The following is a 23996-nucleotide window of genomic DNA, read 5'->3' on the forward strand; positions in this document are numbered from 1 at the left end:
TCACTTGAAGGTCGCCGACAACGGGAGCTAAAAGCATTTCACACTTAAAAAGAGAGAAATAGAGGTGCTTGATTAGCCAACACCATCTAGATAGCACAAGGCCTGTTTACTCCGATCCATCACGTCACTCTATCTGGCCTGAAATTTCCATTGACAAGGCTGGTGCGATGAAAGCGGTAACGTTAAAATCACTGTTGCCTACTCGGGAGCATCCCCATTAGATTCTATGGCAGTCGGGCCAGGTAACATGACGTCATGGATCGTTAGTAAAGGCATTGTGCTATCTAGGTGGTGTTGGATTAGCTGTGCCAGTAGTGACGTCGTTACTCTCCGTCGCAGCCAAGTGCGCCCAGCAGTTTCTCTCTGGCTCCAAAATGGGTATGCCACTCGTCATACATACTTCTTAGGAGCAGGCAACTTTCAATCAGCAACGCCGTGAGCAGAACCGGAAACAAGCTTGTCTACGCCTTGCCGATGCTGCAGTCTGTGCACAAAAACAGGCTCGTACAGCCGAGCGCAAGCAGCAACTGCATACCGAGGGTCTGGCAGCCTACCAAGCCGTCATTTAATCAACCATCGGGATTAACCCAGTGATAAACACCGGTGCCACACGTTTCAGCTTCGCCGGTTAACCATCTGTACGGAGTGCTTGGGGGTAATATTTACGGTCATCTTCATATGCTGTAGTTCCATTTTCCAATGCAGCGCATCAATCAATTTGTCTTTTTCTTTTTCAGTTAGCCTTGAACCTTCTGAAACATGTCACTCTTTTTCTCTCGTAATCTCTAGATTGTGGCTAGAGCTCTTGCATTATTTGTCCGACAGAGGCACAGGAGATATGAGGTGTTCGTTCTCCTGTTCATTTCTAGCGATCCAGCTGCTTGGAAGGAAAAGACTTCAGCAGATGCAGAAACCCTGGCTGTCTTGAAAACTGAAATTGAGAAGTTTCGAGCCGCTGTGTCTGCTGTGAATGAAAAGATAGGCTTGGCCCCCCGCATCAGTGAGGAATATCAGAAAACTTTGGAAAGCATAGCTGAGATGGAAGGCCGGTCTGTTGAAGCAGAGGTGTTGCAGCAGAGGAAAGCAGCACAGGAGAAAAAGCGGTAAGTACATGTTGTAATAGACAAACATCATGGGGAAAGGATTACTTCGAAAGTGATCAACGAGTCTAGTTGCAGCTTCTTGTCGTCTTGTGCAGGGCCGTAGCCAGAAATTATTTTTAGCTTAAGTTTTGTATTCACACTGGTGGCCATTTTGAAATATTACTCAGTTTTTGCACAAGAATTGCACATCCCTCACAATAACAGTATAAACACATTATTTTGACATATTTTACATATGACATATATGTAAGAGCACTAAACAGTATATCGCAGTGGTTATAATTTCAGATGGTGTCAAAACCCTTTAACCTTCTTCCTGGTTACAGCTCTGGTCTCATGTTGTGTGTTACAGGCCAGAAGAGAACAAGTTAACTAATAAAAGTAACAAAGCGCACTGTTTTACTATACATGCACAATGTCGTACAGACTGAAAAAGGCCACTCATTGGCATGACATTTTGTTTCTTGCCCTGCATAAGCTGAAATGAAAGTTAAAGCTTGATGTCACAAGTGCAGAAATTAATTGAATGTTTGCTTAGCATTGCCTATAAGACCCAGTTTCTTGTTGCAAGGTATACCTGGACAAAGCTGATACTCATTTGGTGAATGATTGAGGGTATTGCTAAGTCAATTGCATGTCAGCAATTGTGTGTACCTGGCAGATTGGCCACTTGCTGCAAACAGTGCAAATGCTCTGCTCATTTCAGACAAGACTTGTTTGTGCCAGAAACAAATAGGAGAAATCTGGGAGGCACTGAAGATGGATGAGTAAGACAAGTGCTTAACCATGCGGCCATTACTGTGGACAGTTGTGGAGGCAGTGTTTGCAAAAAAGTTCTCAATTTTCTGAACAATCAAAGCAATGGCAAACGAAACTGCTGTGTTGGCCTCACTTCTTTATTTTCTTTTGTAACATTTTAACACTTTTGTTGTTGTTTTTTTTCATGTTTTTTTTTTTTTTTTTTTAATGCTTAAGCTGTCACATCTTTCACTTATCTCTACATAGGTAGTTCATGCATGAAAATCTTCTCAAATTGTTTCTTTCCTCTGGTTAGGTTAGTTTGTTCCATTGTACAGTCTCACAGTGAACAGTTATCAAAAAACGATATCTGCAGTCAGTTTCTGTTCACCATCCTTGTGAGTCACTAAGTGGCCATGCATTATTACTCTTAATATGAAACAACTTAATGAGCAACACCTATCTTTAGCCTTGATTGCCAGTCAGTAGCTGTGAAATTCTTCCACATATCATTAGGTGTAGTTGTTTTACCAGTTTACATTTTAGAGCACAGCTCTTCGTGGCTCGTTTCTGCAGCGAGCGTTGGTGTCAGCGGCAGTGGCGTAACCGAGCTATCCAGCATAACAGTGAAAGATGAAAGAGTGAATGTGGAGCGGCAGACGAAAGACGCGTAAAGTGAAGACCAATGAGAGCAATACCTTCAGTGACGCGTATAAGAAACTGGCTTTATGCGTACCCGCCCGACCGCTTGATGTGTACCCATATCTGGTTTCAGCTGGACCGCTTATTTTATGCTATCATCTGCCAACGTGAGCTCTCGCTCTCGCTTGTTTGGTTTCCTTGTTTTGGTCTCGTTCATGTTTGTTTCGATTGTCATGGTTTGTGATTGTTTCGTAATTTGATAGTACACATGACGCGAATTGTGTAGTACTTTCTGGAAGCCAAGAGGCACGAGCGATTACACTGGAACCTTCGACGAGTCATGTACTAAAGCCGACACGCTTAAACTGCAGATCCGATTTTTACCAATTGCTTACTCTGCTATATGTCGCTCTCAAATTCTTTGCCTCAGTATGTCATGAAGTGAACACATATAGAGCTGTGCTCAAATTTTGCACTAGGGAATAGCATAATCGTTGAATTTTATTCTAGCTTGTGTTACAGAATATTACTGTGAGCACTGATGGTCTGCCGGCATAGATTATAGCGATGTGCAAGGTGGGCAAGTGGCACAGTCATGCACTTCGTAAATGTTGTCCTTGCAGCACAGTGTGCAAGGAGCTCATTATATAGAAAATGTAATGAATTGCCTTGCTGACTGGAGACTAGAAACATTCTAGGGGAATGAAAAATGTTAATTTTACTATGTAAATTTTCCTTATTCACCAAATTAGCTCCATGGTGTTCTGCTGGCAAGCCAGAGGTCGCAGGTTTGTTTTGCCGGGCATACTGGCTGTGTTTCAGTTGAGGTGGATCGCAAAAATGCTTATGTGTCATGCTTTGGGTGCACCTTAAAAAAAAACCTTGGCGCACCTAAATTAATCTGGAACCCTTCATTATTGTGCCCTTCAAAGCTGACAAGGCTTAAGTATGTTAAACCCCATATGTAGTTTGATATAGACAATCTTGCTGCATTGAAATACATTAGCTTCCTATTAAGCCGGACCTGTAAGACAGCAAAAGTTGCTAAGCTTGTCCAAAGTTCAGTTCAGCAGAATAATTGGCTAATATTGGTATAAATGGGGTTTGCTTCACCCAAGAAACTTGCCTGCAAGACAGGGATGTAACTCCTTCATTCATGGCGTACACAAAATTGCCATTTTTGTGCAGTGGTGACAAGCAATAGACCAGGAACATTAACTTTCGAGGAAACTGAAAATTCTGATTACCTAAAGTACCTCCATTTTACTTGTCAGCGAGATATAGTATCGCTAGACTGCTGCTTTGGTGAAGGCACTGCAGTGTTAAATGAGACATTTGGCACGGGGCGTTTCGGTAGCCATTGAAAAATATTGTTCTTCCTTTCAAATAATGCTTGCGGCCAGTAATTACCTTGCGCATGTATTTAGAGCAGGTAATCCAATTTTTTTTATGAAATAAGGTAGCATGACTGTACAATAGATATTTAATTACTCTAAATAGAATGACTTGCCTTCAATGGAGTCTCAGCACCTTTGCATAAAATTCTGCAAATTCCTCTCATTTGTTCATAGTTGATCATAATTCATGAGTGAAGGGGGGGGGTAAATCTTAAATTTTTTTCTTCATTTGGTTTCTAAACATGTGCTGCAGTGTGGCTCTTTGCATGCAGGATTGAACTTGAGCAATTGCACTATGCATTGCAAAAGAAAGTGGAGCTCGCCACAGAGGAGCACAAACGCCTCATGGAGAGGCAGCCACATGATGCTGGTCTCCAGTCCCGCGAGCAACGCAACCATGACGCTCGGCAGCAGCTGCAACAACTCAAGACAACAGTGAAGCAAACGAGAGCCAGTGCCACTGCTAAGGTACCCACTTACGATGCATCTAAGCTCGCAGTCAGTCAGACCCTCGTATACCAACTTTTTTGTTTATTGAGATATCTTAATGAAATTTTCAGGGTAGACTCATAGCAAAAGCATTAGTAGAACTACAAAATTTCATGCAGTTATGTTCTCTGGTTTTCGAGTTACAGCAATGTGTCAGAATGGTGCACATGATTTTCTCATTCCAGGCCTGGAGAATTTTCAAAAGTTGCTGCAACTGTGAAATTCACTGTGATGATTCCCAGATGGATACCTCAGGGCAAGACAGAGCCCTTTTTTAAAATTTCCTTGCTGAAAAATTTTAGCAGACCACCGAATTTAGTGTTGATGATAGTGTTGAATCAAATTTTGATTAAATATCACAAATCACAGACACAATATATAAAAAAAATGGGCTTGTCTTGCCCTCAGAAATTTATTCAGATACACAATAAAAAATAAACTGATCAGCGGTTACAGAAATATGGCTGGAACAAACAGCCTCACCAGCCAAAAAAGTCATTTTGAGAAAATGAGCTTTGAAAGTTTTGAGCATATATATCGATCTAAAATGACCCTGCTGCGTAACTGGAGATTTCCTTAGGCACTTTCTTTGTTTACCGCCTTTCCACCTTCTCTTGTGATCGCTTCTTGACCTTTTTCAAGCGCAGAGAATCTTTCTCAGCAACCCGTTGAATGGCCAGGTGGCCAGGTGTTGGCCCCACTGATGAACATAGCTCTTGGGTGGCCCTGTGGCAGCTAGCATTATGTCTTAATTAAAACTGCCTCATGCAGTGCTGTGTCCACAGCATTCAGCGACGCATGCTGCTCTTTGGGCATCGGGGACCACAGCACAGACTGAAATGATTTTGATGCATTCTGCGTCTTTGCTCCCAGGCAGCATTGCAGAAGAGAAGCCTGTGAGAGGCGCTCATAAACAGGTAGCAGTGCTTCTGCTACATAGCCTGGAAGATTGTACCAGTGCTTCGGAGGTGGCACACTATCACTCTTACTGGTGTTATGACGACACTGAGTCTGCATCCTCAGGGCACAAGTCGTGGTGAGGATCCTCGTCCGTCAATGTCTTGTGGTGGTATGATGCCATCGCTGCACGCTGCATTACAGCCACATCGTTGGAATTGTTCCATAGGGCCCAGCCATAATGAGGGCCTTTGTCAGCCTGCCCTTCCCTCCTGAAGCCTTGTCACTTTTCTGCACAAGGTTGCGTAGTGCTGTCCCCATCCTCTTCTGGACGTGGTTCAGGCATTCCTCTTTCGAAATGGGGACCAGTCCATAAACATTTTCTTGCACAAGGGCAGAGAAGGTGGCACTATCTCCATCAGACATGAGCATTGCGTAGCAGAGGTGGTGCTTTGGCATGAAATGTGAGAAAAGGATGACAACTGCCTAAACCTCCATTCTCCCAGATTTAGAGTCAGTGTTTTTCTGGCACACGTGATCTTCCTGCCAGCTTGCATAGCCTGGGTCTCCGGGCTTTGGTCCTACTTGGCAACCAAGGCACTGGTTCGATAAAACAATGGCGTGCAAGATGAGGCCCGTATGATATTCAATTATTGCACCAGCTCCAATATGGGACGTGTGGCCACGCTTGTTCCATGTTCCATCAAAGTTTACTGTGGTATCCCTGCTGAAATATAGATCCATTTCCTTAAAGGTGGTTTTCACAGCAGGAGCAGATTCTGCATAGGACTTGTCTGTTCTCTGTGTCTGGGGTTCCCTGAATTTCTTAAGTGCTTATGAAAAGTCTTATGATGCAGGCCACGATGGGACACGTTCATCACTGCCGAAAAGTCATTGAGGACTGTTTGTCCCTTCCCTATCTGTTTTGTTGCCACAATGGCTCTTATATTCACGTCAAAGGTCATTGAGTCATCCTGACGAGCAGAACTCCATGAGCTTGCAACTACTCCACAATGTAAACATAGCACATCAAGCTGTGTTGCAAGTCCAAGTTGGGTGCCTCCTTGAACCTTCGTCCCAGTCGCAAAGCACCACTAGCATGGGGTCCCGGATAGCAGGTCGCCTAGGGCATCCATTTGCACATGGGCAAATTTTTCGCCTTCTCTTGTAGTGGTGGCAGTTTCAGGATCGCGCTCCATTGCTTGAAATTTTCGCTCCGTCGCTGACATAGCACCAAGTCTCTGTTGCACAGCAGCGCGTTTTTTTTATCCGCCGCCTCTTTCTCCTCACACGTCAGGAAACATGTTTTCAAGTGCACCGTGAACGACGCGATCGCACTGCCCGAGGCAGATGAAAGAGAGGATGTGGAAGCCACTGTCAATGAACGCAAGACACCAGGCGCCCTCGTCATGACAAATTCTTGCGCCGGAGGAGCAGGGGTCATCTTGCTAGAAGCGTCGACGCAACCACGCTCTTGCGTAGATGAAGCAGAAGCTGCCCCACAGGAACCATCGGTGCAATCATCGTCGGCGCGCGGGCGAGCGGCGAGCTTCGCCATGCGGCCGAGCTTCATAGAACGCTTCCTTAGCAGGACTCTTTCAGAAATTATCAGACATTGTTTGGGATATCGTCAACCTTAGTGAGATTAGAAGAACTGGTGAGGCTTATACATTGCTGAATAACGACCATGTCCTCTGCTATAGAGGTCTACCAGATATGAAGCAATATGAGGTGGGATTTCAAATCCATAAGGACATAGCGGGCAACGTAGACAAATTCTACAGCATTAATGAAAGGGTAGCAGTAGTCGTAATCAAACTTAATAAGAGGTATAGATTAAAGGTAGTACAAGCCTGCACTCCAACATCCAGTCACGATGATGAGGAAGTAGATCAGTTTTATGAAGATGTTGAATTAGCGATGACAAAATTACAAACTCAGTATACAGTAGTAAATGGGCGACTTCAATGAAAAAGTCGGGGGAAAGTAGGCTGGTGAACAAGCAATTTGAAACTATGGCGTCGATTCTAGGAACGCTAGAGAAGAGATGCTCGTAGAATTTGCAGAAAGGAATAACATTCAAATAATGAACACCTTTTTCAGGAAGCGTAGCAACAGAAAGTGGACCTGGAAAAAGCCCTAAGGATGAAACAAGAAATGAAATTGATTTCATAGTTTCTGCTGATCCCAGTATAGTGCAGGATGTAAAGTGATAGGTAAGGTAAAGTGCAGCGATTGTAGGCTAGTGAGGGCTAGGATTCACCTCAATTTGAAGAGAGAAAGAGCAAAATTGGTCAAGAAGAAACAGGTCAACCTAGAGGCAATAAGGGTAAAAGCAGACGAATTCAGGCTGGTACTTGCAAACATATATGCAGCCTTAGAACAGAGAGAATAAGGTGACATATGATAGAGGTACTGAATGAAACCGTAAATAGGCTGGCTTCAGAGGCAGCAATTGAAGTGGTAGGCAAGGCACCAAGGCAACCAGTAGGCAAGCTCTCCCAAGTGACAAAAGACATAATAAAGAAACGACAAATAATGAGTGTCCAACTCAAGAGATAAGATAGACTTCGCGGAACTGTCAAAACTGATCAGCAAGGCAAAAATAAGTGGTATTCGAAAATATAACATGAGAAAGACAAGAAGCCGTAAAATATGGACGCAGCCTGAAATCAATGAGGAGGAAACTTTGCATAGGACAAACTAAGATGTATGCACCGAAAGATAAGCAGGGTAATGTCAGGAATCTCGAAGATATAGTAAAAGCGGCGGAAAAATTCTATGCTGACCTGTACAGTACCCAGAGGAGTCGGCATACCTCCATTAGAAACAGTAATGAACAGGACACAGAAACTCCTCCTATAACTAGCAATGAGGTCAGAATGGCTTTGCAAGACATGAAACGAGGAAGAGCAGCAGGAGAAGATGGAACAACGGCCTATTTAATCAAAGATGGAGGAGACATAATGCTTGGAAAACAGGCGGCTTTTTATACAAAGTGTCTATCGACTGCAAGGGTCCCAGAAAACTGGAAGAATGCAAATGTTATACTAATCCGCAAAACGGGAGACGTTAAAGAATTGAAAAATTGTAGGTCCATTAGCTTACTCCCAGTATTACAGTCGAGCCCACTTATAACGGCCCCACTTAAGACGGACGCTCGCTTATCACGAACAAGTCCGGCGTGACCGTCAAAATATACGTTTAGGCTATGGCGCTCGGTCTCAGCTACAACGAACGCCCGCGAGCCTAGCCGATCGACTACAGCGAACGCCTTGGTGTCGCGGACCACTTTCCACGTGGCGAGATCCACCGACCCTGTGCTGTGCACGCTCCGAGAATTGGCTTTCCCGCGGCGTCTCGCCGGAGGCACGGAGGAGCGGCGATGCGGCGAGGGGATCGCTACGATAACGAGAGAGAGAGAGAAAAAAAAAATTCCGGCCCAGCACGCATCAGCAACGTGAACACACAAGTTGAAAGTGCCAGCTCATTCGCCACGGGACCCCACTCGCCATCGTCGACGTCAGGGCAGCGGCGAAGTTTTCCACCAATTGACAACGTAGCACGTGATCACGTGCTACACGACTGCGGGACTGTCTTTTTCTTGTGGTTGTGCTAGCGTTGTCGGCGTTGTTTCCTACTGGTGTGCTCCCGTGCCTATCCGAGATGGCAGATTCGCCGGCGTCTACTTCGACAGTGAAGCGAAAAGCTTTGGACTTGGCCACGAAACTGTTGATCTTGAAAGACCTTTCCCAAGGCGCGAAAAACCACGAACTAGTGAAAAAGTATGGTTTGTCGAAATCGACAATATCCACGATACTAAAAGAGAGGACAAAATCTACAACAGTGCCGCCACGGACTCCGCGACGAGGAAGCGCCTACGGAAAGCCACATATGCAGACGTTGAAGACGCGCTTCTAAAGTGGTTCCTTGATACTCGAGCACGCAATGTTCCCATCAGCGGGCCGCTGATGTTGTCCAAAGCAAAGGACTTAGCGTTCCTCCTGGACTTCCCAGATTTTTCTCCTGGCAATGGCTGGCTCCATCGCTTCATTCAAGCTCCGCCACGGAATTATTTTCAAGACCATCAACAGCGAATCGGCATCGGTAAGGGACGAAGACATCAACACGTGGATGTCTAAAAACTTGGCCCGTGTATCAAGTTATGCTGAAAGGGATGTGCATAACGCCGATGAAACGGCGCTATTCTATCAAATGCTGCCTGGCAAAACGCACGCTATGAAGGGTGACAAATGTGCTGGCGGCAAGCACAGCAAAGTTCGCATAACTGTGCTTTTGTGCACCAACATGGATGGAAGCGATCGATGCTTGCCATTTGTCATCGGTAAATCAAAGAGGCCACGTTGCTTCCGCACATATGTACCAGTGCGTTACAGGCATAACTCTGAAGTCGTGGATGACACGTGAGTTGTTCGCGGAATGGCTTATTGACTTTGACAGCAGCATGGCGAAGAAAGGGCGCAAAGTTCTTCTGATTCTCGACAACTATACCACCCACCATGTCCAAGCTGTCTTAACGGCAGTTGAGTTGCTTTTTCTGCCGCCAAATGTAACTTCAAAAGCGCAACCGCTGGACATGGGTGTAATACGGCCGTTTAAAGCGGCCTACAGGCGCCGTGTTGTGCAGCGGATGCTGATTGCAGTTGATCGCCCCGCTGCCAATGTGCCTCTGCAGGTCTCGCTGTATTCGGCGATAGAAATGATCAAAGCGGCGTGGATAGAAGTGACACCCGAATGCATCCGGAATTGTTTTCGCAAGGCCGGCTTCGTTTACGCACCTGAAGCAGGCATTGAAGACACTGAACAAAGCCAGCCTGACGACGACTTGTGGCGACGCGTTGTTGACGCTAACCTGGCCGGCTGCGATCTTGACTGGCAAGATTTTGTTGATGTGGATGACGCTGCTGAAGTTGCCGAGTCGTTTTGCGACGAGACCGCCATCCGGGAAGTGCGGGCATCAAGCGACGCCGTAGCATCGGACGATGACAACGATCCGTCGGAGCCAGCACCCGTAAGCGCGACCACAGCAGTGAGCCATATTGAGGCACTTAGAAATCTTGTGTATTTTAAGGCCTTGGGTGACGAACACATCGCAGCTTTGAACAAGCTTGAAACCGCCGTCATTGGGTGTGCTCTGACGAGGCAGACAACGATCACCGATTTTTTTTCTCAATAAATTTTTGTTTTGATTGATGTCAATTTTTGTGTGTGGCCCACATACCACGAACTTCTGGATAGAACGAACGAATTCCGCGTGACGCTCGGGTTCGTTATAAGCGGGCTCAACTGTATATAAAATATTTACCAAAATAATCTCCAATAGAATAAGGGCGACACTACTTTAGTCAACCAAGGGAACAGGCTGGCTTCAGGAAGGGATACTCTACAATGGATCATATCCATGTCATTAATCAGGTAATTGAGAAATCCGCAGAGTACAATAAACCTCTCTATATGGCTTTCATAGATTACGAAAAGGCATTTGATTCAGTAGAGATACCAGTAGTCATAGAGGCATTACATAATCAAGGAGTACAGACCGCTTACGTAAATATCTTGGAAGGAAATGTTATGTGTGGAAAGACACAGACGAAAGATGCTATTTACACGCTATTTACACTGGAGCCAGGCAGCCAGGCTGACACTCGCTCGTGCCAAGGGCACCGACCAACGTCTTCGTCGTTCTCACGGCGGCTCGTCTCTTGAGCATTGCTCCATGATACCGTAATATTACCCCCCGGCGGCAAAAGCACCGTCACGGTGCTGTTAAATATCCAAGGTGCATGGAGAGTTGTAGGGCTTGAGTCGGGCAACGTGGACAACATCACTGGTTGTCACAGCGGAAAACGTGGTGGGCGTTGCTAGAGCGATTTCATAGGTGACATCGGTCACTTTGCGTATCACGCGATATGGGCCTGTGTAACAGGAAAGCAGTTTTTCACAAAGGCTGACTTTACGCGATGGTGACCAAAGCAACCCGAGGGCGCTGGGCACAAAATGGACATTACGGTGACGGAGGTCGTAGCGTTGTTTCTGCTTGTCTTGAGACACTTGTAGACGAGCACGTGCAAGTTGGCGAGCATGGTCAGCATGGGCGATTTTATCATGGGCATAATCGCTAGTTGAAGCTGTGGCGGACGGAAGCACAGTGTCCAGTGGTAGTGTCGGTTCGCTTTCATACAATAGGTAAAACGGGGAAAAGCCAGCAGTTTCGAGACTGGAAGAGTTGTATGCAAAGTTAATGTAAGGTAGAGCCAGGTCCCAGTCACGGTGGTCGTCTGAAACGTATTTGGATAGCATGTCTGTAAGGGTGCGGTTCAAACGCTTAGTGAGGCCGTTCGTTTGAGGGTGGTAGGAGGTAGTAAATTTATGCTGTATTGAGCAGGCACGCATGATCTCGTCAATGACTTTGGCCAAAAAGGTGCGGCCGCGGTCTGTAAGCAATTGATGCGGAGCACCATGCATCAAAATGATATCATGTAGGAGGGAGTCCGCAACAGCAGTTGCGCAACTGGTTGGAAGAGCACGGGTTACGGCGTAGCGGGTCGCGTAGTCTGCCGCGACTGCAACCCACTTGTTTCCTGATGTGGATTCCAGAAACGGGCCGAGAAGGTTCAAGCCGACATGATGGAAGGGCTCGGCAGGGATGTCGAGCGGCTGCAGGTAACCAGCGGGGAGCTGGGAAGGCTTCTTGCGTCGTTGGCAAAGTTCACAAGCGGCGGCGTAACGTCGTACGGAACGGGCAAGGCCCGGCCAAAAAAAACGGCGATGTACACTGTCATAGGTTCGAGATATGCGCAGGTGTCCTGCCGTTGGTGCGTCGTGAAGCTCTTCTAGAACGGGGGAGTGGAGGTGTTTAGGAATTACAAGCAGGAACTCAGAGCCGTCCGGATGAAGGTTACGACGGTACAGAGTACCGTCGCGGAGGACGAAGAGGCGTAGAGCAGCATCGGCTGGAGAGTGTTCAAAACGGTCGATGAGTGCTCTGATGTAGGCGTCACGGCGTTGCTCGTCGGCGAAATGAAGCAGCTGGGACGCAGAGAATAGGCAAGAAGCACTGGCAGTATTGGAGGAGTCAGAGTCGTCAACCGGGTAACGTGACAAACTGTCAGCGTCTTGGTGCAGGCAGCCAGACTTGTACACCACAGAACATGAAAATTCCTGTAGCCTCAAAGCCCATCGACCAAGCGGGCCTGTAGGATCTTTTAGCGATGAGAGCCAGCAGAGAGCATGATGGTCAGTGACTACGGAAAAAGGGCGACCGTAAAGGTAAGGGCGGAACTTCGCAACCGCCCAGACAACAGCAAGGCATTCGCGTTCCGTAATGGAATAGTTGCGCTCCGATGGTGCTAGGAGGCGGCTCGCATAAGCAATAATGCGATCCTTGCCACGCTGACGCTGGGCTAAGACGGCACCTACGCCATGACCGCTGGCATCTGTACGTAATTCTGTAGGGGCATCAGGGTTGAAATGGGCGAGAATGGGTAGTGACATTAGAAGAGTGACGAGATGAGAGAAAGCGGCGGCTTCTGCAGTACCCCACGAGAATTGTACGCCTTTCGTCAAAAGATTTGTTAGGGGCCTAGCAATTGTTGCAAAATCTCTAACAAAACGACGAAAGTATGAGCACAGCCCTACAAAACTTCGAACGTCTGTGGCTGTCTTCGGAACCGGAAACTCTCGGACAGCGCGAGTTTTGTCGGGATCAGGCTGTACTCCGGAAGCGTCAACAAGATGGCCCAGAAGAGTAATTTGTCAGTGGCCAAAACGACATTTGGACGAGTTAAGTTGCAGCTTCACCTTTCGAAATACATCAAGTATAGTTGTGAGACGCTCAAGGCGAGTGTTGAACGTTGGCGAGAAGACGATGACGTCGTCGAGGTAGCAGAGGCATGTGGACCATTTGAAACCTTGGAGCAAGGAGTCCATCATACGCTCAAAGGTGGCAGGGGCGTTGCATAATCCAAACGGCATTACTTTAAATTGGTATAGGCCATCAGGTGTGATGAACGCGGTTTTTTCTCTGTCCATATCGTCAACAGCAATCTGCCAATATTCCGAACGAAGATCAATAGACGAGAAATAGCTGGAACCGTGCAGGCAGTCAAGGGCGTCATCTATATGTGGGAGCGGGTAGACGTCCTTCTTTGTAATGCTGTTCAGATGACGGTAGTCTACACAGAAGCGCCACGTGCCGTCCTTCTTCTTAACCAACACCACAGGTGACGCCCAGGGACTCAATGAAGGCTCAATGATGTTTTTATCGAGCATTTTGTTCACTTCATCGTGAATTACTCGGTGTTCCGATGCAGAAACTCGATACGGTCGTCGGTGAATAGGCGAGCATCGCCAGTAGGAATCCGATGCTTGACCGCGAGCGTCTGGCCTAAAGGGCGATCGGCGAAGTCGAAAATATCGCGGTAGGACGATAATACTTCGCAAAGGTCTTCAGCCTGCATAGAGGACAGGTCCGTCGCAACCATTTTCTTTATGTTGGGATCAACGCCCGAGGCTGGCCCGAGGGGCATGCTAAGCTCGCGAGAACCATCGGGCGATAACGCTGCCATGTATTGGTCGCTGAGACAATCAATGGTGGCAAGGCAAATACCTTGCTGTAGAATTTGCTTTGCCAATCCAAAGTTACAGACAGGCATGCGAGTGTGGTTCGCAGTAATTGTAAGTATACTGTGAGGCACGGTGACGTCATACTGTATTGGGATGTCGGGCAGAGGAGTGACGAGGTACTCGCCATCAGGAACTGGTGGGAAAGACAACAGTTCAATGTAGGCTATGGACTTTGGTGGCAGGCGAAGAAAGCCGGTGGAGCGTAAGCGGCAGTGGCGTGCGTCAGAGGGTTCTGCGAGCATTGGCAACTCAAGGCGAAGGGTACTGGAAGAGCAGTCAATAAGGGCAGAATGGGCGAAGAGAAAATCGAGGCCGAGAATGAGGTCGTGGGGGCAATGAGCAATTACGGTGAAGAGGACAGGAGTGTGGCGGCCGGCGATGCTGACACGTGCCGTACACATGCCGATGATAGGCACAGTACCGCCATCCGCAACGAGGACGACGCGTGCCGACGCTGGGGTGAGGAGCTTGTTCAGTCGTCGTCGGAAGGCAGCACTCATAATAGAAAGATGTGCTCCTGTATCGATGAGTGCCATGACAGGATAGCCGTCAACGTCAAGAAGGTTTCGGTTCGTGGGTAATGTGAGCAGAGGATTTGAGGGCAGGGTCGACAATGCAGCTTCACATCCAGAAGCTGCAGTGCCTAGTTTTCCGGCTGGGTCCGGGAGGCGATAGGCGGCGAAGAGAAGTGGCGGGGTTGGGGCGAACGAGACTGGTAGCATCGAGGTGAGGGTGAGCGGCTGTAGCGAAGGTTCGGAGCAGGGGCATCAGCGGTAGTGGGTTCATGGCGGGTGGCATAGGCTACAGGAGGTCCAAAAGTGTGGGAATAAGTGCCGGCGTAAGTTCGAGGAGGTGGTGGCCATCGGTTTCGGCAGTGACGGGCGACGTGGCCGATGCAACAGCAGTGGAAGCAGATCGGCCTGTCATCAAGGGTACGCCATTCGGACGGGTTGCGGCAAAATGTGGCAGAAAAGGACTGCCGGGGACGAGGGGAACCGCTAGATAACTGGGGAACGCTGGGTCGAGACGTGGAACACACGGTGTTCAGACCCATGCTTTCAAATTCCTGTCTGACGACAGCCTGAATCATCGCAATGGTGGTTGCTGGCGGATCGGGAGGCGTCGTGGAGAAGGCTGGCGAACAGGCGGCCTCAAGTTCGCGGCGAACAATACGGGTGACGTCTTCGCAGGTGGTGGTCTGACGCGGTCGACCCTCACATGTCGACGTAGCAGCAGTGTTGGGTAGCCGCGCAATGTGGTGTGAGATACGGCGGCTCTTAGCCTGTTCAAGGCAACGGCATTCTTTTATAATGGCGTCTATAGTCGAGACGTTGCCGAAAACAAGCAAATTGAAAGCGTCGTCGGCGATGCCTTTTAGCACATGTGCCACTTTATCTGCTTCGGACATATTATCATCAGCTTTACGGCATAGAGCCAAGACGTCGGGGGTGTAGGAAACGTATGGCTCTGTAGATGACTGAACACGAGATGCAAGAGCCTTTCTCGCGGCAGCCTTGCGCCTAATGGGGTCGCCGAACAGTTCCCGTAGCTTTTCTTTGAAACTGTCCCAACTGGTTATTTCGTCATCATGCGTTTGGTGCCACACACGTGGGGTGCCGCCGAGATAAAAGATGACATTGACGAGCATAATCGTTGGGTCCCACCTGTTATTAGCACTGGCGTGTTCATACAGCTTGATCCACTCGTCGACATCCTGTCCCTCCAGGCCAGAAAACACACCTGGGTCACGGTGTGGGGCAACCGTGACGATTGGAGCCGTCGGATAAGCCGAAGCCGTTGCAGAGGCGGGCTCGTCACCGGGAGGCATGGTGACAAGTTTGGTGTGCCGACCACTTCGGAGTTCCGTGGTGAGGACGGGGATCGCTGACCTCCATCCACCATAAATGTTACGTGTGGAAAGACACAGACGAAAGAGGCTATTTACACGCTATTTACACGCTATTTACACAGGAGCCAGGCAGCCAGGCTGACACCTGCTCGTGCCAAGGGCACCGACCAACGTCTTCGTCGTTCTCGCGGCGGCTCGTCTCTAGAGCATCGCTCCATGATACCGTAATAATATCTACAAAGATTCCACAGCTACCTTAATTCTACACAAGAAAAGTAGGAAGATACCTATAAAGAAAGGGGTCAGACAAGGAGGCACAATCTCTCCAATGCTATTCACTGCGTGCTTGGAAGAAGTATTCAAGCTATTAAAGTGGGAAGGCTTGGGAGTAAGGATCGACGGCGAATATCTCGGCTACCTCTGGTTTGCAGATGACATTGTTCTGTTCAGCAACACTGGAGACGAGTTACAACAGAGACGGCGAAATAGAGAAAATTATGCACGATTGGCCGCCACAATCCCATAACTGTCTGAAACAGCCCCCTTGTAGGGGTGTAGGTTTCCGGGCAAAAGCACCAGAGTACAGAGTTGTATCCGCCCGAATACCAGCCCTCTGTGCACCAGCTGGTTTCGCATTTATCAAAAATGCCGAGAGTAAATGAATAGCTTTCTCATCCCGACGGTGAATACCTCAGCAACCTTCGGTTTGCTGGTTTGCCGATGACATTGTCCTATTCAGCAACACTGCAGACGAGTTACAACAAATGATTGAGGACCTTAACAGGGAGAGTGTAAGAGTGGGGTTGAAGATTAATGTGCGGAAGACAAAGATGATGAATAGATTGGCAGGGGAACAATAGTTCAGGATCGCCACTCGGCCTCTAGAGTCTGTGAAGGAGTATGTTTACTTAGGTCAATTAATCACAGGGAACCCATAAAAATGGGTTGGATCGATACGGCAGACATTGCCAGCTCCTGACTGGAAGCTTACCATTATCATTGAAAAGGAAGGTGTACAGTCAATGCAGTTTACCGGTGATGACATATGGGGCAGAGACTTGGAGACTGACAAAGAAGCTTGAGAACAAGTTAAGGACCGCGCGAAGAGTGGTAGAACGAAGATTGCTAGGCGTAACATAAAGAGACAGAAAGAGAGCGGTTTGGACCAGAGAGCAAACGGGTATAGGTGATATTCTAGTTGACATCAAGAGAAAAAATGGAGCTGGGCAGGTCATGTAATGCGCAGGTTAGATAACTGTTAGACCATTAGGGTTACAGAATGGGTACCAAGAGAAGGGAAGCGCAGTAGAGGACGGCAGAAGACTAGGTGGTGCGACGAAATTAGGAAATTTGCTCGGGCTAGTTGGAATCAGTTGACGCAGGACAGGGGTAATGGAGATCACAGGGAGAGGCCTTCATCCTGCAGTGGACATAATATAGGCTGATGTTGATTATGATTATGATGATGATGATAGTGGTTTACAAGTCCAGACGCCTGCACGAAAACGCGGATAGTTTGTTGCGTTACCCCATCGACAGCTCTGACGTCCTTGACATCAAGAATTCTGCTTGTGTTTTCTCTGTCGCAGCTCCTCCGTATCGCCGACGAACAATGTCGTGGTGCCTAACTCAGAGCGCTTGTAGATTATTTTGAATCTGCGCCCAACAACACTTCCTTACGCCTCTTCGTTCTTTGGGATGGTACTTTGTACTGTCATAATGTTCATCCCGATGGCCCCGACCTCCTCGTCATTCCAAGGCACCTTCATTTGACTGTTTTTAAGGAACTTCATGATGCACCCACCGCTGGACTTCTGGACATGTCTAGAACTTACGACAAAGTACACTGTTGCTTCTTTTGGCCCGGTCTTGCACGTTTGACGCCTTTGCGGCTAGCACATCTTGTCGATTTCAAGAGGCACTGCAGTGGAATCGTCTGTTTAGTGCGATTACAATAACGCCACGCCGCACGCCGATACAACACAGGTAAAAATGGTGACGTCGCTCGTGTACTTCAGTTGGCTACTGGTGTGTCTGCGGTACTAACTTTTCTAGATGCCGCTAGCTATGCGCCACATTTATAATTTTCCATTACAAACCGGCACACTTTCGAAATTCTCGAATCTAAGCTGATCCTAGAGCTTAGTATATGATTATTTGAAAAAAAACTGTTGGCCTAGATTCAAATAAATATGGTATGTTTCAGCCAATCACCGCTATTGGGACATTGCTCTACCTTACATTACCTTCTATAATTCTTGCCTTGCCACTGCCGGCTATTTCCAGTTCTACCTCCTGTATGGCCATGAACCCGTGCTACCACTAGACACCTTGCTACCATCGATTACGACCTCGACAAGTGAATATGCCCGGGATACCATCACTCGTGCTAACCACGCTTGACAACTTGCACGCACTCTTCTATCAGCGTCACAAGAGAACCAGAAGCGTCCCTATGACCTTTTTCGCCATGACGTGCACTTTTCACTGGGTGTGTTAGTGCTGCTTTGGTTGCCTTCCCATCAAGTAGGCCTTTGCGAGAAACTTTTGTCTTGTTACAAAAGCCCATATCACTTGGTTTGTCAAGTCACTGATGTCACTTACGAAATCGTTCTAGCCAGCCTCGCAATGTCCTCCGCTCCAATCACCAGTGATATCGTCCATGTCGCCAGGCTCAAGCCCTGCAACTCCCTGCTTGCCACAGATATCTAACGGCACAGGGACGGTGCTTTCGCTGCCGGGAATTGTGTTGCGAAACAACAAACACTCAGGAGACATTGATGCAAATGAAGATGAAGACGAGCATTAGGGCTTGGCACGAGCTGGATTCCGTCTTAGTCAGTTGTCCATGTCTTTTCACGCGTAACAATATAATATAATTTTATATACACTTTTATATTCATTGTGATAACAGCTGTTTATAATTAGAAAAATATTTTCAACATATCCAAATTTTCCAGTGTTATTCAATTTGTATTTGATTCAATCTCAAATACCTGTTTACATACCCTTGCTTATGTTACCAGTGAAACATTAAACCCGTCGTAATCTTTGCACGACTGGTGCAGCTGTGACCTATTGAGGCGTTGTAATGCCTATGGAAAGCATACAGTAATCAATTAAACATTGTTGCAACCACACACAGTTAATGAAGACAAGAAACACTCTGCATTCTGCAATGGCCACTCAGGCATTTCAGGCTTCTTGCCTCTAGCTAGATGACAGCGACTGGCTTCACATTTAGAGAGCCACTTCCACTTCAGGAGTCCAAGTATATTGTCACGTGGTAGTGACGGTTGAGGACACAGCAAGAAAACTGTGAATGGCGAAACTAACTTTATTGGGCGAACCTGTGCCCAGAAAAAAGCAGGCTACACTCAATACTCAATGAAAACGGCGAACTATAGTCGGCGATTGTCGAAAATTTGATCAGCGAGTCAAGCGCGTTGGCTTTTTGTTGTGTCCGTGATTAGTTCGGGTTTCGGTCCTCGGATGCGGACGGGTGCAGCCGCGTAGTGGGAGTGTCCGGAACTGTGTGTGAACATTCCCCACTGTGCCGACGGGTGGAGCCACATCCCTGGCAAGCCCTGGTGTGGAACAATCACGTGGACAGTGTGTTCGCGCCAAGTGTAGTAGTGTGGTCGCCATCTCTGCGACAAGGCTACGTTCTTTGAGTGTACTATGTGCGGAATAAAGTAATTCCCAGTACATAACACTTTTATAGATCAGTCGTCAAATGTTCCAGAGTAATTGCTGGGACCCGTGAGCCTTCCACGAAGTTCTATGCCATTCGCGTCGCGCATGCATGCAATCAGATTACACAAGGTTCGGCGACAACAGACAGTGCTTAGAAGCATCGATAACATTGTAGAAACTTCTGATACATGTAGACGCGTCCTGCGCTGAGCGATAACATTTCTTAGACGGTAAAACGCTCACCCGTAAAAGATAAACAAGTTCACGTGTCAGTATATAACCTTTTTCTCCTCTGGTGCCGTCTCGAGTTTTCCGAACCCATGCGCTACGGTATTCCCTTTCTGTTTTTTGACTTATGCTAGCCCTCTGTTCCAGCTGCCGTAAAGGATACATGAAAATCTAGGAGTCTCCAGATTTCAGAATATTAATTAGTAATACTGAGGCATTGTTAACATGACACGGAAACTGAACAGTGATCGTTATTCTGAAAAGGTCATTATTTTTGAAATTCATAGTACTAAAATATATTTACATTGAAGCTACTTATAAGCAGTCAGCAGGGGATCTCTAAAAAGTTTGTTAAAGGGACCCTGAAACGATCTTGACGCTTTTCTACAAACGTTCTGAGTCGTTAAAGTAGGTCCTCCTGATCATTAATTGATGTATCTAAGTGCTCTGCATAGAGCATTCAAGTTATTATAAGGTTTTTAAAATGTACATTGCTGCCGATCGCAGCACACTGCTCGACTGAATTTTTAGCCGCCCCTACCCATTTGATGTCATTCACCCAATTGACGTCAGTAGGGCGAGCTATCCAATAGGCTGCCCAGGGCACGTCATCAATAATTTTTACCACGTTATGGTGGACAAATGTTGTTCGTTATAGTTTGAATGAAGTAACAGAAAGAGAATGCACAACAACAATTTCTCAGTACACTTAAGCACTTCCGGCACACAACAAGTGTCGTCTGCTTGTGTTACAGCGTGCTTCGTTTTGACAAGAGCTACGCGGTTAGTGATGGTCTCAGTCTTTTCACGAGCACCATGATTCTCCTTTATTGCGTCGTGGGCTGCAAACGTAGCAACTGGCAATATGTAAAGCTGCGACATTGTGTCCCTCTGCAAGGCAGAAGACGAGCAGAGTGGCTCCAGCGCATCGGACTGTTGCTATCCGATCAGCGCCAGGATTTGTGCGTTTGCGGCCATCACTTTACACCGGAGGATTACTACCACAGTAGCGTTTTGTGAGTCCAGTATTCGGAAACGCAAACGCAAAGGGAGAGGGCCTGGCCGTTTGACTGGGCCGTTTCACGGGATGAGCAGAAGCTCAAACGTAATGGTCTGCACAGTGCAGCCACCTGGTGGTACAGTGCTCAACCAAACACAGTAGCAGTAACGAAGTGTATTCTTCTTTGCTGCTGGTGTAAATATTTCACAGGATCGCAATCGATAACACATTGTTTTTGTAAATGTTTAAAATGTTTTACACTTGGTTATAGCAATATTAGCTCTTTGTTTGGCTGGTTAAGCACTGCGCCACCAGATGGCTGGACCATGTAGACTGATCAGGCCGCTCACGTAAGTCTACGCTAAAGTTCCTTCGTCAGTTTGAGTTGATGCTTCTATAGTTCCATTGAAGTGCCTAGCTCGCCTGTGGTTACCGCAATACCAGACACGTTCAGCTCTGTGACACAATGCTCTCAACGCACGCTGCTTCGATGGATCTCACTTGCAGTCAACTGCCAAGCAGCTGGCGTTTCATCTTTTGTTTGTAGTAACAAGGTTTCACTATGTTCAGGGTGTTTCAGGGTGCTTTTAAGTCTGTTCACAGGTGGAATTAATACAGACAGTTAATACATGTTCTGTTGGATGATCGTTTCTTTGCCGCACCTGTGCTGCTAAAATGCAGTTCACTGGTTTCAACATTTCTTTGTGTCACAATCTTTTAACCCCATGGGTACTTTTGTGCATTTGCAGCTGTCTGAGCTCGATGCAAGAATTTCAAGCATGCAGGAAGAAATAAGCACCTGTGAGAAGGCAACAGAATGGCATGTTGCCAGGAACCAGCAGGTTATTGACAGGATGTTGGAATATCTGGATCTTCTGGTGGAACACTTTGAAACTACTTGTAATGAGGATAGTCTTCCACAGATGTGTAGCGAGGACAAATTGCTGCGGTCCACCAGCGAGGACGAACAGCCGCAGTTAAGCTCCGAAGATGGACAACCAGGGTTGTAATGGCAAACAGGAAATAACTGCTTGGCTGTGTGACGTTTGTACTTTATTTATTACTGTTTTATACAACATCTATTTTATGCATATTACCTTGTAAATAAAGTCATATTTTGTATGCGCAAACTAATTTCTGCCTTTCAGTATGAAAAAGCCAAATGATTTAGTCCACATTGCTGTCTGAATTTGCATCACTGCATACCTTTTTTTTTTATGTCTCCGCCTTATTGCATGACACATGTCGAAACTCTAAAACGGCCCTGCAATTAATTTTCTACATTATAATGAAAAATTTACTGAACTGTAAACGAAGCTCCCGTGAACATGTGAGCCAAATATTTCATTGTAGGCAATTTGCAACCTTAAGTCTAAAACTGAAAAAAAAAAAAAAAAAAAATTGCTTGCTCTCTCCTTCGCAATGTCATCGTGCAGCTATGTAGCAAGCAGAGACATGGCGACATTCTCTGTAATAATATTATAATTAATTTGAGTTAAATAAATGAACAATGTATGTCTGCAATCTCAAAAAGACGGAAGAAAGCATTTTATCTTAGCGCTGCAAATCTGCACACATCAGTTGTACGTAGCTGGTCTGCTGTGCGTTACCTCCGAAAGAGCAGCAACATGCTGTGTAGCGGGGATATCAGAACCGCTGCAACGAGCTCTCCCGCTGGAGAGAACTTTTGGTCAGGGCTTTGGCCCCCTTGCCATCTCCTCTGCGCTGCATGCTAGTGGAGAAGAAAGGAAATTCTCTCATCAGTGCGATAACTACTCCTTACTCCACTTATTCTTAAAGGATTTGAAAGTTACTTGCAGCAGGAGATCCATGAAGTGATAACCTTTAATAGTGAGGCCATTCTATGATTGCTAAGAAAAGTGTTTCAGAACCCGTTTAATACCAACTGCAATGAAATTTCATGCCACCTAAAAAGCCCACTTTCAGATAATGTAGATATAGAGCAGCCTCTGTGCAGAATTTTGGTTGAAATAGTATGAGCAAATGTGCAAAAAAAAAAAAATATCAGTGGACAGTTTCGATACGAGATTGAAGAAAACACCACCGCCTGACAGGAATGACACAAAATAACAATACATATTTAAAACCAGCACACAACTACCTCGTGCTATTAGATCTGGAGGTACCCACAGTGTTCTGGAAATTTGAGGCAATGTGTTTGGATTTGTGTTGCATCTGCAAATCACCAGGTGCACTTATTGTCTGTTAAGGTGCTAAGGCTGCAGAAAATGAAACCGGCCTACAGTTTTGATAAGATTGCTTTAATTTCACAGTCAAACTTCATAACAAAGTTGTATCCAACACAAAAATACTGGGTGGCTCAAGATAAAGTAAACCCAAAGCAAGTTATGAACACATGAACTGCAAGGTGATATTGTAACGAACAGATCAAGGAGTTCAGACAACTATTTATTGTGGGCTAACTTGTGCCTGGGGAGTAAATAAAAAGATGACTTCCGTGTTCCAAACAAGAGATAGGAATGCAGTCTTCTCTTTTTCTCTCGAGCGTCGCTTCACCTCTTGTTGTATTCCCCGACAACGGTCACATACGATGCGAGTGCATGCGGCAAATGCACGTGCCAGTATGTCTGTCTTTTACACCAATACGGTATTGTCTTCTGGGAGAGCGCGCGAACCTGCACGCATTGTTTAAAGATGGTTTCTTCCTTGTATCAATATCATACAAATAGATAAAAGACTAATGCCTACTTATGTGATTCCTCTGTCTCTACAAGTAATGCTGTAAATGTTGACCGCCATGATCCAAAAACTGATGCCAGGCAAACGTTTTGTGTGTTAATATTGCATTGCTGTTCATGGGGGGTTCTTCACTTGCTTTGGGTTTGGTTTATCTTGGGCTACCTTGTACCTTCATTGTATTTGCTATAAGCATACAGGCTGATATTGGTTTTGAAAAATTTAGGTAATTTTGTATTTACTTTGTTGTATTGGAGGTTTGACTGTACAACTAATTTATCCCCAATTTAGCCAGTAAATATTTTATTGTGATTGACTTTTTCATTTCTATAGGAGCATTCAGTCCAGGGCAAGGATGCTCCTTTGTGAGTGCCCTTTTGTTTTGTGTGTGATTATTTGTACCCTGTGTGAGTTTTCCTTTTCTTTTTTTCCAATGTACAACTGTCTGCTTTTTCTTTTTTTTATATACTGTCAATTCTACAGGAATTAACAGGAGTGGGAAAGGACAAATTTGAACATAATACGAAGTACAAAATGCAAAGATGGGCAGATATTCAACAGAAAGTGAATGCACATACAGCAGTTAAAAAATA

General features: G+C 46.4%; 1 protein-coding gene and 1 pseudogene across 2 annotated transcripts in view; both read left to right on the top strand.

Annotated features, from left to right (window-relative positions):
- Positions 1-21816, top strand: part of LOC126521295 (uncharacterized) — a 42305-nt gene extending 20489 nt beyond the window's left edge. For both annotated transcript variants that reach the window (XM_050169953.3, XM_055065896.2), the window contains exons 4-6: positions 870-1103; positions 4153-4348; positions 21435-21816. In XM_050169953.3, coding sequence (XP_050025910.1) covers positions 870-1103; positions 4153-4348; positions 21435-21695 — 691 coding nt within the window. In that variant the 3' untranslated portion in view covers positions 21696-21816. The remainder of the gene's footprint in view (positions 1-869; positions 1104-4152; positions 4349-21434) is intronic.
- On the top strand, positions 9391-10476 carry LOC129382246 (tigger transposable element-derived protein 6-like; annotated as a pseudogene).
- Positions 21817-23996: the final 2180 nt, after the last annotated feature.

This window comes from Dermacentor andersoni, chromosome 6 (genome assembly GCF_023375885.2).
Source record: "Dermacentor andersoni chromosome 6, qqDerAnde1_hic_scaffold, whole genome shotgun sequence".
Taxonomy (NCBI): domain Eukaryota; kingdom Metazoa; phylum Arthropoda; class Arachnida; order Ixodida; family Ixodidae; genus Dermacentor; species Dermacentor andersoni.